This window comes from Budorcas taxicolor, chromosome 18, assembly GCF_023091745.1.
Source record: "Budorcas taxicolor isolate Tak-1 chromosome 18, Takin1.1, whole genome shotgun sequence".
NCBI lineage: Eukaryota > Metazoa > Chordata > Mammalia > Artiodactyla > Bovidae > Budorcas > Budorcas taxicolor.
Window position 1 is genome coordinate 38,434,183 of NC_068927.1, and position 18,513 is coordinate 38,452,695.

The 18,513-nt window shown below is 43.5% G+C and overlaps 1 protein-coding gene across 3 annotated transcripts in view; it reads left to right on the plus strand.

The window, feature by feature from the left end:
- The window catches only part of WWP2 (WW domain containing E3 ubiquitin protein ligase 2), a 141,813-nt gene that overhangs the window by 81,957 nt on the left and 41,343 nt on the right, over positions 1-18,513 (plus strand). For all 3 annotated transcript variants that reach the window (XM_052656049.1, XM_052656051.1, XM_052656050.1), the window contains exons 7-8: positions 6-133; positions 14,071-14,281. In XM_052656049.1, coding sequence (XP_052512009.1) covers positions 6-133; positions 14,071-14,281 — 339 coding nt within the window. The remainder of the gene's footprint in view (positions 1-5; positions 134-14,070; positions 14,282-18,513) is intronic.

An 18,513-nucleotide genomic window follows, 5' to 3' on the forward strand; every position in this document is an offset into this window, starting at 1 on the left:
TGCAGGACGCACAGACATTCAAGTGGTTCAGCCAGACCAGCCACAGCAGCCGGAGAGCAGAGCCCCGGTACTAGCAGCCGGCACCACCAGCCCGTCAAGAACCCGAGCCACAGTGGCTTGGCCAATGGCACAGGTGAGTGACAGCACAGAGCACCAGCCCAGACTAAAGCTGTGCTCACGTGGAGCCGGGAATCTGCCTGCCGTGTCAGAATGCCGGGTGGGTGAGAGAAGACTCCCAAACTAAGGCGGAATTTGAATTCATCATTCTTTCCATGACCCATCTTCCTTTCTCTCTGGCATAGTCTGTACAGCCAAGGTCATTCTCCACATGACTGCACTCTTCTCAAACCTTCCTTGGCACAGAAATAAAAAGCATTAATTTTTAAATTCATTTCTTATCAACCTTGGATTTCTTGAGTGGGGATATCTTTTTTAAGTGACACTTTTTTTTTCATTTCCCTAATTTATGGAAATGATCAGACTAAGGAGAAAGAAGGCTAAGTATTATTGTTAAGAGCTGGTTTAGAGAAGATGGTGGTGCTGTTGAGTGGGTTGGGATGCTGAACTGGGGCAAAGCCCTGGTGCCACCAGGGGGCCTCCTGTGGCTGTTCCATTGAGAGTATTTGTCCCATTTGAGAGAGGAGAGTCCTTCCACATCCACACCAAACTTCTCTGCACTTGATCCTGCTTCCCCATAAGTGGGAAGAGAAGGACCTGTTTCAAAACAAATCCATTTTTGTGCCACGTTTCTTCCGTCTCATTGGGACAGTGCTGAATTTAGAAGGGAAAAGCCATCCCCCACAAGTTTGTTCTTCTAGACATCTTGAGGATTGTCAAATCTTTTGTGATTTCTGGTCATTTGGTGGTTTGTCTTAATTTGGGGCAGTTGGGCCATTTGCTTTGATAAACTGTAGGTGGGGGAATGCAAGTGTTTAAATCAGAGAGTGACACAAATAATTTTGAAGATGCTTGTAGTAGCAGAAGTGTGGCAAGGACAGGAAATTTGGAGCAGCATAGCTTCTTCTTTTTAATAATTACAAAATTATTTTATTCTTATGATTACAACACAATATTTAATTTCGAATCTTTATTTAGCAAGATCACTATTTAATATTTCCTTTATTTGCTGGAAGTATTAGGTTAAAAATGAAGTGTCATTGGATTGAACATAGCAGCCTAGCTTCTCCATGCAAGCATTAGCCTGGTGTTGTTACTGTCCTTTCTGTAGCAAACTTATTGAGCAGGAGGCATCGTTTGGGACTACCTTCTAATGACTTTCAGTTCTCTGGCAGCGCCATCTGAGGGCTCCAGAGCCACTGTGATAGCTTAGGGTGTTGGCCATGACGTTGTCTGTGGATGACTGCAGGACAGAGTGGCCTGGGTCCTGCGAGATTCACTGTCTATGAGGTGGCCTGACTTTCTCTCTGGAGTTTGGGACCTGCCTGCAGGAACTGAGTTGGCCAGCTGGCCCTGAGCCTTGAGGACGAGGAAGCACTGGAGGTGAGGAGGATGAGTGGCTGGGCTGCCGTCTCGACCCACCTGGCACTCCTGTGCCAGTCACTGTGTCCAGGCACTGGCATTGCCAGTCACAGAAGCCAAGGGTGGCCTGGCTTCCCATCTGTGTGGTGGAGACGGCAAGGTGGTGGCCATGGGCCATGCCGGAGAAAACCAGGTGAGCACCATGGGCGCCAGTAAACATGCTTCTCAGAAAAGCAAGTCACCCTTAGAAGAGGGCAGGTGTTCACAAATGGGCGGGGAACTGGCTTTTGGAATCAGCTGTGACCTCGATGCCATGGCCATGATACCAGCCTCTGTGTCCTTCCAGGGGCCTCCATTCTTGTGATGCTGGTCTCCCTCAGCCATCTCTGCTTGTCTTATAAAGACAATTCCCTTCTATGGGTAGGAGTAGGTCCCTACTATGGGCACCCTACAGGGTGTACTCAATCCCTGGTAGGGGAGCTAAGATCTCCTATGCTTTGTGGCCAGAAAAGCAAGCCATTAAACAGAAGCAATAATGTGCCAAATTCCATAAAGACTTTAAAAAAAAGTCCACATTAAAAAAAAACAACAACCCAGCTATGGGTAAATTACATTTCTATGGTTACGAACTTTGAGTCAGTCTCCTTGGACGTTTAAACAGGTCTGTGTTTCCCCTTGGCTTATTTTTAGGTACCTTCGCATATTGTCCTTATCTCCAGGAACATTATGTATTTCAGCAGACGAGGCAGGTGCCAGCCACGTCTTCTGAAAGCCAAGTATCTGTAACCCCAAACTGCCTTAGAGATGTTTTATGGTGCTGTGTCTGAATGTCCAAACCGCTCCCAAACCCTTCTGTGAAAGACAGTCGTTGCACGTTAGGGATTTCTGCCTGTTCAAATACCAAGGCCTTGTCCCCTGTCTCGTCTCTCTCTTTTCTGCTCTGAAGATGGTTCACCATGCCTCACAGCCAGCCTGGACCTGGTAGGCTTTTTAATGTCTATCCAAAGGGTACAGAAAGATCTCAGTTTTCCTTTGGGGAGCAGACAGGAGCCCCCTCTCTTTGGCAGCGCAAAACAACAAGGGGGTTGTGGCTCTGACTGAGGACACCTCCATCCCTCAATATGTCTCTGTTCGAACTGTGAGGACCGGTTCCAAAATGGTGGTGGTAGTGAGCCGTGCCTCCAGGGAAGGTTTCCAGGGACCCACAAGATTTATTTAGCAAGCCTGTTTTTGGCTGTGCTCTGCAGCTGTGCATGAAAAAGACATCTGGGGCAAAAAGGGAGCCGAGTTCCAGGTGGTTTTTTCACGTTGTCACAACTATAAAGTATCCATTTTTTATAAAAAGAAGGTGAATGGCAGCCTGTCTGTATAAATATAATATTTCTAAGGTTTTAGAAGTGGTGGAATCGGGGTCTAGGACAATGCCATGGCACTTTACTGAGACTTGTGTGCAATGATTTACTTTCTAATTTTTTAATTGAAAACTTTATCCCCCTCCAAAAATTATATCTCTCACTCAATTCTCCCTTAAATGTGATTTCCATGCATATAAGGTCGGGAGTCACACAGGCTGTGGTTAGATTCTACATCCCCATGTGCAGCATGTGTATAATGCCCAGGGACTTGATGGCCCTTAGATTTCTAATTAATGAAATCAGGACAAGAGTTTATATCTCCTAGGCTTGTTATAAGGAATAAACTGTGTAAGACATATAGCAGGTCTCGCACAGTACCAGTACATAGTAGGCTCTCGATGTTAGCCTGGCAAATAATTTCATATGGTTATAATTATGTAGCATGGATAGACGTTCTTTTCTGCATTTCATTATTTTTTTTTAAAGATGTTTTTGTTGTGGACCATTTTTAAAGTCTTTACTGAATTTGTTACACTGTTGCTTCTGTTTCATGTTTTGGTTTTTTGGCCGAGAGGCATGTGGGATCTTAGCACCCTGACCAGGGATTGAACCCGTATCCCTTCACTCTCACCTTCGCATTGGAAGGCAAAGTCTTAACCTCCAGGGAGGTCCTCATGTCATTATTTTTGATACACATGTCCATGTTTCAGGGTCTTTCTGTTTACCTTTTTTTAGTGGTTTCATACTGTTTATCAGTTAATATGCCATAACTCATATAACCATTTCTCAGTCCCTGTGCATTTCTCTTACATATAAGTAAATCCTGATGTAAACATCTTTACACACAACTTGGTTTCTTCTGGAATGACGGTCTTGAGTCAAAGGATAAGTAAGTAGTGTTAGTCGCTCAGTTGTGCCCAGCTCTTTGCGACCCCATGGACTGCAGCCCTCCAGGCTCCTCTGTCCATGATTTTCCAGGCAAGGACACTGGAGTGGGTTGCCGTGTCCTTCTCCAGGGGATCTTCCCAACCCAGGGATCGAACCCGGGTTTCCTGCACTGCAGGCAGATTCTTTACCGACTGAGCTACGAGGGAAGCCCCGAGTCAAAGGATGTGAACTTTTAAAAATCTGAAGTGTGTTACCAGATTGCCTAAATCTGGTGTTATAATAATCATATATGCCAAGGCATTGTAAAATTTTCCTCGCGGCATATGAAGCTTATTTTTCCCTTGACCTTGTAAATACTAGTTTGTCATTTTGCTAACAGGTATAGAGTCCCACCTCATCGTTTAAGCTTATCGTGTTTCTACAGTGATCAGTTGCTTTTCTCTTATGTGACTTCTTTGATAGTGTTCAGTTATTTGACTTGTGGAGTTATAGAGGTTAACTTTAGAGATTTATATAGTCTTTTTAGTAAAATTGTGGTAAAATACGCATAACATAAAACTTACCATTTAAGCCATTGTTAAGTAAATAATTTAGTAGCATTGAGTGTGTTCCCAGTGTTGTGCAGCTTCATCACTGTCCTTTCCCAGAACTTTTCATCTTCCCAAACTGAAACTCTGTACCCTTCACCCAAAAGCATTCTCCCTTCCTTCTGTTCCGCCCCCCCCCCCCCCCCCCCATCCCCTGGAAACCTCTGTCCTACATTATTTTTGCTTATTTATTTAGGACTGCCCTGGGCCTTTGTTGCTCTGCACGGGATTCTCTAGTTGTTGTGAGCAGGGTCTGCTCTAGTTGCGGTATGGGCTTCTAATGCAGTGGGTTCTCTTGTTGCAGAGTGCAGGCTCTGAGTGTGCGGGCTTCAGTAGTTGCAGCGCATGGGCTTAGCTGCCCCTCAGCATGTGGAATCTTCCCAGACCAAGGATTGAACCCACCTGCCAATGCAGGTGGATTCTTAACTGTTGGACCACCAGGGAGTCCTCTGTGTTCTACTTTATGTCTCTATGAATTTGCTTATTCTAGGTACTTCATGTTTTACGTGGAATCATTTGTCCTTTTGACTCTGGCTTATTTCCCTTGCATAGTGTTTTCAGGATTAACCCATGTTGTAACAAGTGTCAGGGTTTTGTACCTTTTCCAGGCTAAATGATATTCCACCGTGTGTGTTCACCACATCTAATGCATCCGTTCATCTGCTAATAGACATTTGGGTTGTGTCCTCCTCTGGCTGTTGTGCTGCTGCTGTGGTGACTGTGGATGCCTGAGTCTCTGTCTGAGTGTGCTCTGGTTCTTTGGCTGTACACCTTGGAGGAGGGTTGATGGCTCATATGGTAATTCTGTGTTTAGCTTTTGAGGAACCTGCAAACTGTTTTCCACAGCAGCTGCACTCCTTTCCCACGGGCAGTGGATGAAGGTTCCAATTTTCCCACATCTTGGTGAACACTTGTTTTTTTCTTTTAATACTTAGTCATCCTAATGTGTGTAAAATATCTAGGTACACAAGTTTTACTGGTTATTTTTATGATTATTGAGTTTTTATTATATTTTTGTTTTGCCTTTTATCTCATGTTCTGTGGTTTTTCTAGAAAAGTAGTTAACTTAAAAAAATTGTGCCTGAGCATTTTTTTAAAACTGTTTGAAATTTCAACTTTTGCTTCCATAGTGAGAAGATTCTGTCTTATCTCTGCTGCTGCTGCTGCTAAGTCGCTTAAGTCGTGTCCGACTCTGTGCGACCCCATAGACAGCAGCCCAGCAGGCTCCCCCGTCCCTGGGATTCTCCAGGCAAGAACACTGGGATGGGTTGCCATTTCCTTCTCCAATGCATGAAAGTGAAAAGTGAAAGTGAAGTCTCTCAGTCGTGTCCGGCTCTTAGCAACCCCATGGACTGCGGCCCACCAGGCTCCTTCGTCCATGGGATTTTCCAGGCAAGAGTGCTGGAGTGGGGTGCCATTGCCTTCTCCAGATGGAATAAATATTTTCTTCTGTTTTACTTTTTTTTTTCATGTTAAATTATCCTACCAGAAATTATAGTGGCATATCTGTATATGCATATGTATGTATACATTCATATTATATGCATAATGAAGGCTGAGTTTCAATTAATTTTTCCCTGTAGTGAGATCCTATTATCCTATGAACATTAGTTGCTTTTTTTTAAAAATTGTGGTGATGCTTTGTGTTTATCACTTACTATATTCTTATATTCTTATATGCAGTGAGTATTCATTTCTGGACTCTTTACTTATCCTGTTTATCTCTGGTCTTAAACCAGTCTTGTGTGATTTTGAGTATCGACATGTTTTTTTAATGCCTGGAAAGGCTAGTCCCATCTTACTGCTTTTTCTCCATGATATGCTTTTTTCAAAACAAATTTCAGACTTTGAATGCTTAGGAACTTGAAAAATAAATGAAAGTGTAACTCACTCAGTCATGTCTGATTCTTTTGCAGTCCCCATGGGGACTGTAGCCTGCCAGAGAAGCCTTTAAAAAATTGGTGGAAGGTAAATGGAAATTGTCTGAATCTATGTATTGACCAAGATGGAGCATTCCCATCAGGTGACATAGTGTGACTTTATCCATTTTCAAGTTTTCCTTTTTCCATCGAATTTAATTGCTTTTCTTTATATAATCCTCACCCACCACCATGTCATGCTAGTTATGAACTGTTTTTCTAGTTTTGGTTGGTCTCATGAAGAGCTGAGTTGATCAGTTGCATTGGAAGGCATTGCTTGGGTTTCACGGGTGAGACATACTGACTGCTTTACCTTGTGTCATATGTTATGAGCTGGTCTTCCATTTAAAAAGCTTCCATTGTTGGCAGGCGCCTTTTCCACACCCGAGTGAGGGGACTGAAAAGATGTGTGTGTACAGTGAGAGTCTGTGCTGCACCACACACACACCTAAAGATCTTGGAACACACAGTGAGCTGGCAGCGTGTCTAGGATTAAGCAGAGGAATTTCCAATTCCTGATCTCTTTTTGGCTAACTGTGACTAGAGTATGTCTGAGCCCTCAATGAATATCTGATTCATAAAGTCACAGTGTTTAACCAGCATCACAGAGGGAACTTTGTGAAATACCCACAGTTGCAGAAATCAGGCATTTTGCCTCCTTACCCCATTTACCCTCTCATCTCGGTACCCAGCTTTTCTTCCCATATGTGAGAGCCATCTAAGCCATCTCTGTTTCTCTTTCCCCCAAACCCTTCCATTGTGTTTGTTTAGTGGTCTTCTGGATTTGAGTGCTGTTTCTGCTAGTTGCTTGCCACCTCTCTAAATGGTACTTCTGGGAGCCTCTATTTTACCTTCAGTAAAATGGGGATAATACCACTTTTCTTATGGGGTTATTAGGAAGAAAATTGAGCTCATGAGAGTGAACTTGTGAAAAGCAGCAAGGGATCCTGGATTAGATCTTGAAATAGTAAAAGGACATTAGTGGAAAAGCTGGTGAAACCCAGATAAAGTCTTGGATTTAATTAATAGTAATGTACTAATTTTTTTTTTTTTTTTAGCTTTGGCAAATGTGCCATAGTTAATCAAGGTAGTAATATTATATAGCATGGATGAAGGGCATGCTATCTTTGTACTGTGTTTGCAACTTTTCTATAAATTTGCAGTTATTCCCAAATTTCAAAATTTTAAAAAGAACCTGCTTTGCAATGATAGTGTTATCCAAATGTGAGGCACATTTATTTCAGATATCTTTTGCTAGATTATTAGGCCTATTAAATAAGTATTTGTTCAATGAATGTTTATCAAATGCTATTTTACTAAGTGCTATGACTGTATAAAAATATATAAAATAAGCCTCTGCTCTATAGTCTGTTTCAGGGAAAGAAGCTGAAAAGACACAGTCTGCCAAGTGCTAACACAGTACATGTCACAGGGACTGTGTGGTTGAGTAGCTGAGACCACAGGTACTGTGGGCTCTGCAGAGGGACCCGTCTGGGCTGAAGCAGTAGGAAGAGCCTGTAAAGAAGCGGGGCTGAGGTGAGCAGAGGGATGGAGGCAAGAACATAGGAGGTAGAGAGTAAAAGCAGCCAAAAACAAAGGAAACAAATTTTCCCTCATTCTCAAGAAGGATACCATCCTTTGGGACAGATAAGTTGTGTACATCAAATAATTAGGATTAAGAGAGAACACTGGCTATATTGAATAGAGCTTAAAAGTAACATACAGCATTTCTCTAAGGGGTGGTGAAATTCTAGCTCCTCGTCTTTGACAGTCCAGTTTTTCTCTCTACATTAAGTCGTGGTTCAGGATCGTGCCCTGTCACTGTTTTACTAGGGTGACCATGGGGCAGTAACTGAGGTGTCCGAAATTTGGTTTCTCCTGACTATAAGCTGCGACGGGGTGGATTTAATTCTGAAATTCCAAGCCCTTATGTTCTAAGAACATGTGTATATATACAGGCATACCTTATCTTATCACGCTTTGCTTTATTATGCTTCATTTGTTGTTTAGTTGCCAAGTTGTGTCTGAATCTGTGTGACCTCATGGACAGTAGCCTGCTGGGCTCTGTCTATGGGATTTCCCAGGCAAGAATAGTAGAAATGGGCTGCCATTTCCTTCTCTAGGGGATCCTCCTGACCCAGGGATGGAACCCATGTCTCCTGCATCTCCTGCTTGGCAGGTGGACTCTTTACCACTGAGTCACCAGGGAAGCCCATTGTACTTCACAGATAACTAAAAAAAAATTTTTTTAAGCAAATTGAAGGTTTGTGGCAATGTTGCCTCAGGGCAAATCTGTGGCACCATTTTTCCAACAGCATATGCTCACTTTGTGTCTCTGTCATATTTTGATAGTTCTTGCAATATTTCAAACCCTCTACCAGCAAAAGAGTTGATGGTTAGCAATTTAGCAATAAAGTGCACATTATATTTTAAGACATAATACCATTGTACACTTCATAGAGTATCAGTTCAGTTCAGTCACTCAGTCGTGTCTGACTCTTTGCGACCCCATGGATCATAGCACGCCAGGCCTCCCTGTCCATCACCGACTCCTGGAGTTCACTCAGACTCATGTCCATCAAGTCAGTGATGCCATCCAGCCATCTCATCCTCTGTCGTCTCCTTCTCCTTCTGCCCCCAATCCCTCCCAGCATCAGAATCTTTTCCAATGAGTCAGCTCTTCGCATGAGGTGGCCAAAGTACTGGAGTTTCAGCTTCAGCATCATTCCCTCCAAAGAAATCCCAGGGCTGGTCTCCTTCAGAATGGACTGGTTGGATCTCCTTGCAGTCCAAGGGACTCTGAAGAGTCTTCTCCAACACCACAGTTCAAAAGCATCAATTCTTCAGTGCTCAGCTTTCTTCACAGTCCAACTCTCACATCCATACATGACCACTGAAAAAACCATAGCCTTGACTAGACGGACCTTTGTTGGCAAAGTAATGTCACTTCTTTTCAATATGCTGTCTAGGTTGGTCATAACTTTTCTTCCAAGGAGTAAGCGTCTTTTAATTTCATGGCTGCAGTCACCATCTGCAGTGATTTTGGAGCCCCCAAAGATAAAGTCTGACACTGTTTCCACTGTTTCCCCATCTATTTCCCATGAAGTGATGGGACAGTATAGTGTGAATATAACTTATATGCCCTTGGCAAGCAGAAAAATTATGTGACTTGCTTTATCATGATATTTGCTTTATTGTGGTAATCTGGAATCACACCTGCAATAACTCTGATGTATGTCTGTACATACACACACACAGTTGATTGAGAGCAGAGAGGATAAGCATGGACGTGTAAAGTTGCAATGCTAGGATATCTGGCTTTCATATTTTGTCTCCAATCCAAACTTGAGATAGCACAAAACTCTTAAACAGATGAATGACTCTGGTAAATCACAGGCTCTCAGATAGCTCTGTGCACAGACTCAGTCCTGGTGGGAACCCTTGTAACTAGATTTGCAGCTGCACAGATGGTCAAATCCAAATAGTATTGACTGGACAGTCTTTTCCACTGGCATGCCACAAGGCTCTGGTTTTATTCTTTTCCTGGTTGACAATTTCATCGTAATTTTTTAATAAGCAGTAAATACATGTTGTCAACACTTTATACAAAAGTAAAAAAGCTTAAACAGTGTAAAGAAAGTCTCTTTCCTGTTCTCATCCTCCAGCCTCCCCTTCCCTCCCCAGAGGCAGTCCCTGTTCTGTTTCTTATAATTCTTTCCAATTTGAATATACAAGCATGTCCATATATATTATTTGAACGTATACACGTAAATGTTAGCACAATATACCTGCTGTTCTTCACTTTCCCACTTAAATCATCTTAGAATTTTTTCCGAAAAACTTGAAACTGACTTGAAAATCTTTGCCCCTTCAGTCTCCTGTTAACCCCAGTCAAAGAAGGAAACAGTTTTAGTTCCAATAAGAACAGTAATCACAGCAGATTGAAATACTTCTTGTTGTTCAGTTGCTCAGTTGTGTCCGACTCTTTGTGACCCCGTGGACTGCAGCACTCCAGGCTTCCCTGTCCATCGCCATCTCCCAGAGCTTGCTCAAACTCATGTCCATTGAGTCAGTGATACCATCAAACCATTTCGTCCTCTGTCATCCCCTTCTTCTCCTGCCTTCAGTCTTTCCCAGCATGAATGAAATACTTGAAACATATTTAAATCCAAGAATTCATAATGATTTTTAAACAATAAAATTTCACTTTTTTGGGAGGATGTGAGAGTATCCGCTCATTCTTCTGAAAACTGGTAAATAAAAGGAAATACTCCAACTATTCTCCTTCTTTTTCTTCACAAACTGAACCTTGAGGTAGCCAAATAGTTTTTTTAAAAAAAAATACATTTATTGGTTTATTTTTGGCTGTGCTGGGTCTTTGCTGCTCTAGTTGCAGAGAGCAGGGGCTCCTCTCTAGTCGTGGTGCATGGGCTTCTCATCGCGGTGGCTTCTCTGGTTGCAAAGTGTGGACTCTAACGCGGGCAGGCTTCAGTGGTTGCAGTGTGCTGGTTTGTTCCCCTGTGGCATCACCAGGGATCGAATGGTGTCCACTGCATAGCAAGGTGGATTCTTAACCACCAGGGAAGTCCACCAAATAGTTGATAGGTCAAATTCCTCTTTAGAGGCATGATAGATTATTACTGTTTTGCAGTCCCTCACCAATTAGTGGATTCAGGCAATAATCATCAATGGCTGGTAACATTGCAGGAGAGACACCAGACATTCTGTGCCTCCTGATGGGAGTACTTCATATGTATGGGGTAATTTGTATTTCCTTCACTGTGAAGTGTCTTTGTGCATTTTTTTTTCTTGTTGATTTGTAGAAGCTTTTTTCATATCAAAGAAATTAGCCACTGGTCTGTAATATGAGTTGATAATGATCTTTCCCAGTTCATTGTTTTTTCTTCTAATTTTGCTTTTGCTTTTTTTTTTTTTTTTTTTTGCCATTTCAATTAAAAAATGAATATAGTTGAATTCATCAATCTTTTATGACTTTTAGATTTTGGGGGGTCATTTTGTTAATTAATTTATTTTTGGCCATGTCTTATGGCTTGTGGGATCCAAGTTCCCTGACCAGTGGAAGCACAGAATATTACTTTTATTGATAGATTTTGTATGCTACCTTAAATACTCTTTTCTGCTTTGAGATTATAAAAGTATTCTCCCCTATGTTCTTTTAGTTCCTTCATGGTTTCCTCTTTATGTCAAAATCTCTGGTCTGTCTGGAGTTGATTTTGATGTAAGGAGTGAAACAGGGATGTAACTCAGTTTTTGTCTAGTACACTACCCACTTGCCATAGTACAGTTTACTGAACAGTCTGTCTTTTCTGTAGGAATTTAAGATGTCACCTTTGTCATATACTGAAGTACTTAATTCCAGTGTGTATTTAATTCTGTTTCTGAACTTTCTTGTTTACTTAATCGACATCTGTCTATTCATGTATCAGTGCCACATTGTTTTAGCTGTTGTAACTTAATAGTATGTGTCGGCTAATACTTTGGAGAACACCCCTGCCCCTACTTCCTCATACACACAAGACTCTTCATCTCTAGAATGTTTATGGCTATTCTTCTGTATTTAGTTTTCCTTATAAATTACTCAATAAATGTATTTGGTTCTCAAAAAAGTCATGGTGTTTTAAATTGAAATTGAGTAAAATTTATATATTTTGTGTAAAGAGACTTGCCATCTGTTGTGTTTTACTAACTCAACCAAGATACTGGGAATATAAATAAAAATTCTTGGATTTATGTTGGGGAAGCATCAGTTGCACAAAATAAAGTTGTTTATTAACTAATTTACTCTGCATGTCAGACAACATTTAATATATTGGAGAGAAAGCAGATTATTTAAATTAATCACAGGTGGTTCTTAGGCTCTTTGCTGTTAAGATCAAGCTTGGCATCATATCATGTGAAGAAATTATAGTTTCAGCTGACAACCAATCTTACGTTAGCCGACAGGATCATGTGGTTGCTTCTGAGGTATAATCCTGGGTCACCTCAGAGGATGTGCAGAGAGGAAGAAGTAGTGTGTAGCAAGTGAGTGGTTCAGGCTCTGAAGACAGACAGCAGGGGTGTGAATTAGGTGCCCTATGACCTTGGAAGTTTATTGAACCTCTTTGGGCTTCAGTTTCCCCAACTGTAAAATGGGGCTGTGTATAAGGCTTAGATGAGATCATCTAAAAGGCTTTGTGCTTTGTTTGGTACATACTGGTGTTCTTTAAACATTGCCGTTATCATTTATATTGGGAATCTAACTCTGCTGGTCTGATATTGTCTCATTTATTATGTTCAGTTGGTGATATCATTATTTAGAAATAAAGGCAAGAGAAGATAACTAGAAAAGGGCAGCCAGGCTGTTAGAATATGGCGTGACCTAGAGACATTAAAGAAACGGTAGGCCTTGTACTGGAACAGAGAAAGTGAATGAGAAACAGGGTGGCCAGGTATTTATTCTGTATTGCTTGAGAGCATGGGGATTAAAACCATCTAGTGGAATTCAGTTTAACATAAGGAAAGTCTTTCTGGTAGCTATTTCTGTTCAACAGTGGAATGGCTCTATGGACGAGAGGGGAGTTTGCGGGAGAATGGATACGTGTATATGTATGGCTGAGTCCTTTTGCTGTTCTATCAGATACCTGAAACTATCATAACATTGTTAATCAGCTATACCCCAATACAAATAAAAAGTTAAAAAAAAACAATGGAATGGCTCTATAGTGAGCTGTTTCTTAGAAGACATGTTCAATAAGGATCTGGATGGCCATTAGGAAACACCAAAAAGAGTTTCTGAATTAGAAGATGAGGCTAAACCAAGGGGGTTTTCCTATGGAATTCTAGTGTAAATGTACATATATGTTAGTCACTCAGTCGTGTCCAACTCAATGCGACCTCATGGACTGTAGCCCGCCAGGCTCCTCTTGTCCATGGGATTCTCCTGGCAAGAATACTGGAGTGGATAGCCATTCCCTCCTCCAGGGGATCTTCCTAACCCAGGGATTGAACCCAGGTCTCCTCCATCGGCAGGTGGATTCTTTACTGTCTGAGCCACCAGGGAAGCCCAAATCACATATGTGGAAAATTCTCTGTATATTTATGGCTTATCCATTTTCAAAGAATTTTAAATGTTTGAGACCATGTTTGGTTCCTTTCTGAGTGAGAGGATATTGCAGTGCCTTGGGGTCCTTGTGAACATGAGTGATCATCAAAGACCTGGAGAAATGAGGAGACTCAGGAATCAGCTCATTTCACTTCTATCTTTGTTGTTCCCTTGGAGACAAGTCCCTATCTCTGAATGCCATCTTTTCTGTGTAGGCTGTTAATCTTTGCTCCCCACTTTGAGTATGTATCTTTAAAAGAACAAGCACGTTACTCAAAGTTTACTACCTCTTAGTGTGAATGGAGCTTTTTGAAAGAAGGTGATATTTATTTGTACCTAGCAGACAAGTGACAAGTTTAAAGAAAACCCTATAAACTTGACTTTGGCCTAGACTATGCTCTATGTATCACTAACACACTTCCCTGGTGCCTTACTTTCCTGCTGCTTTTATTGCAATAAATGTAACCATAGTGTGTTAGAAAATTTTAATACAGTTATATAAAGGAGATAATATTTAATAATCTGTTTATTTCAGATCCATCTTCCTTTTTTTTTTTCCCTCGCAGGCTCTTACTGACTTGCTATCTTTTCCAGTATTATGTTCTGTAAAACCTTTTGCTATCACTGGGTAACATTTGTGGTACCCTCGTAGGTTCTGTGTTATACCACTAAGTGAGAAACCTGGTAAATGTGAACACAATGCTGAGTTGATCTCTAAAATACCATTTCTGTATTTTCAGTGAATGACGAACCCACTGCAACCACTGATCCCGAAGAACTGTCTGTTGTTGGTGTGGTGTCCCCGCCTGTTGCAGTGTCCAGTGTGACCCCGAACCCCACCACTGCGGCTATCCCTGCCACGGCCACGCCGGCCGAAGGGGAGGAGCCCAGCACTTCGGTCACTCAGCAGTTCCCCGCAGCTGCCCAGGCCCCCGATGCTCTGCCTGCTGGGTGAGTAGCCTTCTGTCCCACTGCAGCACCCCCTGACCCCCTAGGAAAAAACCAACTGGGGCTCCTTCACTAGGGCAGAAACAACATGCTTATTCATTACCTGGTGGCTAGCAGTCCCTGGGGAGGCTGCCATGCATAGGAGCAAGGAAGGTGTGGAAGGACTGCTCATTCTACATAAATCTTGAAAAAGACCTAAATCATCTGGGGCTGAATCAATGCTACCTTATACGGTGACTTGAAATGAACAGCTCGACTCAAAGAGTGTGGCTGTTATGGAACAAGGAGCTCATTTTGCCCTCCAGAATCACTGGGTTTGCCCAGATCCTGCCTAGAAAACAGCTTTTCTCCCTTGCATTTTATCTCAATGGCCCATGGAGGGCTTTAGGCCCTGAGTATTACTGTATGTTTTTCCATGGCTGGGGCTGATGTTAACGTGGACTCATAGTTTTCCTGCCACCTTTTCGTTCAGAATGAAATCTGATGCGAAAGGCCTTGGGTGACAGGAAGATGGCCCCAGTAGGCCAAAAGCAAGAAGAAATGAAGCGTAGGGACCTGGGAATCAAGTAGATCTGGATTTGAATCCTAACTTGACCCTTTATGACCTTGCCCAAGTGACTTACCATCTAGGTAAGGTAGAGGTGATAATCACGCATAACTACCTCCCCAGGAATTTGCTGTTCAGTCACTCAGTCATGTCTGACTCTTGGTGACCCTGTGAACTGCAGCATGCCAGGCTTCCCTGTCCTTCATCATCTCCTGGAGTTTTCTCAAACTCACGTCCATTGAGTCAGTGATGCTATCCAACCATCTCATCCTCTGCCGCCCCCTTCTGCTCCTGCCCTCAATTTTTTCTCATCATCAGGGTCTTTTCCAATAAGTTGGTTCTTTGCGTCAGATGGCCATGGTGTTGGAGCTTCAGCTTCAGCATCAGTCCTTCTAATGAATAGTCAGGATTGATTTCTTTAAGGGGCTCCAATAAGACAGTGTATGTGAAGCCCTCACCCAATGGTGAGTGTTAACACCTGGTGAATGATATTTTTGAAGTGGTTATGAAAGAATCATAAAAGAAGAGAATGGTTCTGAACTGGGAAACAGTCTTATCTCAGGGCTCCCAATCACTTGTCAGGGCCAATTCCATGCGGTCTCACTGCCCATCCTGGTTATCAGCTTGGAACCAGGGAAGCCCTTGTGATAAAAGGGAAGGATGGTATACTGATGTATAATACACCATACTGTTCTTCAGCCACTTTAGAAAACCCCATTGTCCAAACAAACAAAAAATCCTAAATCTGAAGACAATCTCGCATCCCTAGCATCTGGCACACAACTTAAATTTCTTAACAAAACACGATGAATACGTGAAAAATATCACAAATGGTTTTTAATCCCTCAGACCCATAGAGAATCAGGAGGTACTGAGAGGTGGCTCCAAAGTCTTCTGTGAAATTTTTCATTTTGTGAAAAGATTTATAACTACTTGCTTCTGTGCAACTTCTTCCTACAGAGGTTTTTTTTTTTTTCCTTGTGTATGTGGTTAGGAATACTCGAAAGACCCTTGTTTGGTTTATAATTTGAAATCTGTATATAATTTGGGAGGAGCAGAGTGGGATCATTTTGGCAGAGGGAGAGAAGATGGCCGCCCGGTGCCTCAGGAGCCTGTTTGCTTTCCGCTGAGCAAAGCCTGGAAGGCGGGCTTCCCTCCCGTATGTCAGTCACAGGCAATTAGGGCTACTGGCTCAAGGCGTCTTTATGTAGGGCGTGTGTGAGGGTTACTGTTCTCCTGGATTGAGCCCTTCCTGTTTCCAGGCAGCTGGAAAACTCCAGGCCCTGAAAACACTCTTTATTCTGAGTCTGGCGGTCAGAGCAGCTCAGAGAAGCTAGTTTTCCTACTTGGCCTCCCAGCCCACCCCAACCAGAGGCCGAACCACTTCTCTTGGGTAGAGTTTGAACAGCATCTTCTCCCTGGAGCGTTTAGAATGGGATGGTAGGTCTGAGGAGGCTGCTTCCCACTTGAACACGAGTGATGGTCCGGAGAAGGGCATTGAGACCCAGTCTTGCCACCCAGAGGGGCTTCCAGGTGCCCACTGGGAGTCCTGGTACTCTGCGGGCTGTCTCAGGGCCTGGCGATTACCACTGGCAGTGCTGAGTGTGTGGCGGTGAAGCTGGCAGGCTTTCAGTTCTCTGCTCTGTGATGGCAAGCCAGAAAGGGCACACTTTCCACCCCGAGCCTTCCAATTCACAGACCTGCTGTCTCCACCCTAGCAGCTTACTTACAAGTTTAGGAGATCCAGACAAGGTGGATCATCGCTCCCTTCTTGGTATCGTACATTCAGGAGTCAGGGGAACCACTTTTAACCTTTTAAATAAAGTTCTGAACATAACATTTCACTGCCTAGAATGCCTCACTGGTTTCCTCTTGTCTTTAGGAGTCAGTTCTCAAATCCTTAATAAGACCTGAAAAAGCTCTGCAGGACAAGGCCTCATCTACCCCTCAAACCTTCCATGGAAGACACGCTCTTCTTTGCTCTCTAAGCTTTACCCATAATGACTTATTTTAGTTTGACAAGTATAGCACCCTTTCTCTGGGTTGGGGACTGTTATGCTGGTTACCGCTCTCTGAAACCTTCCTCACCATTTTGTCCGTTAATTTCTATCCATCTTCAAGTCTCAGATTAATCAGCTCTCAGATTAATCCTTCTTCAATCCCCAGCACACAAGGTCAGACCGCTGTGTATATTGCAGTTCTTCTCACACGCGTAATTGCGTGTTCTGCCTCTCTCTACCCAGCTGGGCTGTAAATGCCAAGATGGCAAGGAGCCTGGCACAAAGTCAGCTCCCAAGACATACTTATAGTGCATTAATGAACCAGTTTTTTGAGGATTCCCCACGTGGCTTAGTGGTAAAGAATTGGCCTGCCAATGCAGGAGACGCAGAAGACATGGGTTCCATCCCTGGGTTGGGGAGATCCCCTGGAGGAGTCAATGGCAACCCACTTCAGTATTCTTGCCTGGAAAATCCCATGGACAGAGGAGCCTGGCGGGCTTCAGTTCGTGGGGTTGCAAAAGAATTGGACATGCCTGAACGACTGAGCAACAACAATGAATCAATTTAAATGCCATATATATGTATATATATATTTTTTCTCCACCTGGATGAATGTTTTCTGCTTCTTTGATGCCTCAAATAAAGAGGACCTATGACAGGATTTACATTTTTTTCCTAAGAGCAAGACCTTAATGGGTCCCTCACTAGGTTGTCTGGCTTTGGGTTCACGTATGACTCTCTCACAGGGTCGGGATGCTCCTTCCTGCCCAGTAGGGATCTGCATGCCTGGGAAACGCTGCACAGCATGTCTCCCCCTTTGTGTGGCCTTTGTGAGCCACGCTAGACTGGTTTTTTTGAGACATCCAGCCGACTCTGTCTCTTTCCAGCCTTACCTTCTCAACTCCTTCATCTCTTTCACAGAGCAGTCAGGCACAGTTCACTTGGGGATGCCAAGGGCTTATTTTTCCAGTTGCCACATGGCCTTTCTGAAACTTGCAGCAGATGCAACTGGTCATAAAGATGTCACATCCGCCTGTGTTTTAGTGACTGAAGGCCACCGAAACCTGGGCTGCCTCAGTCGGAACAGAACACCCTTTATCCCTTTCCTCTCTCCCGGTCTCCAAACCCTCCTCCTGCCTTCTGTACCTTTTAATTTAATTAGCGAGAAAGAAGCCAATTGGAAGGGCGTGGCGCTTTCAGGCTGCAAACGCCTGTCAAGGGAACGGGTGCCAGCCAGGCTCGAGAGACGTGGTGAGATAGTGGCTTGGGCGAAGGGCAGTGGGGAGGGAGGCCTGCTTTGATTAGCTGGCCCTGCATCTGGTTTTTATCAGCAAGGAGCCCACTTTGGGGACCAAATGCTCATTAACAGACCGTGTGTACATGGCTTAGATAAACTCCAAGCGCGTCGCGGGCCCCGCCGCTCGCCCAGGCCCTTGCGCACAGAGGCGCATTATTCTAGCCTGGCAGCCCGCGCCGCGCTGTGGTTCCTTACATAAGGGAGGCCGTTGTGTTTGGACTCTGCCGGCTTACCTCAGCACTGCCATTTCACACCATCCCTCTCCTCCCGCAGTCATTGGCTGCTCCGGCTGTTTCCTGCCTCAGGAGAATTAGTTGAGGAGGGTGTTCTTCGGGTCTGTTGGATTTGCCATCTCCCCCCACCCCCAGGTCCAATTCTGCAGACCTAGAGG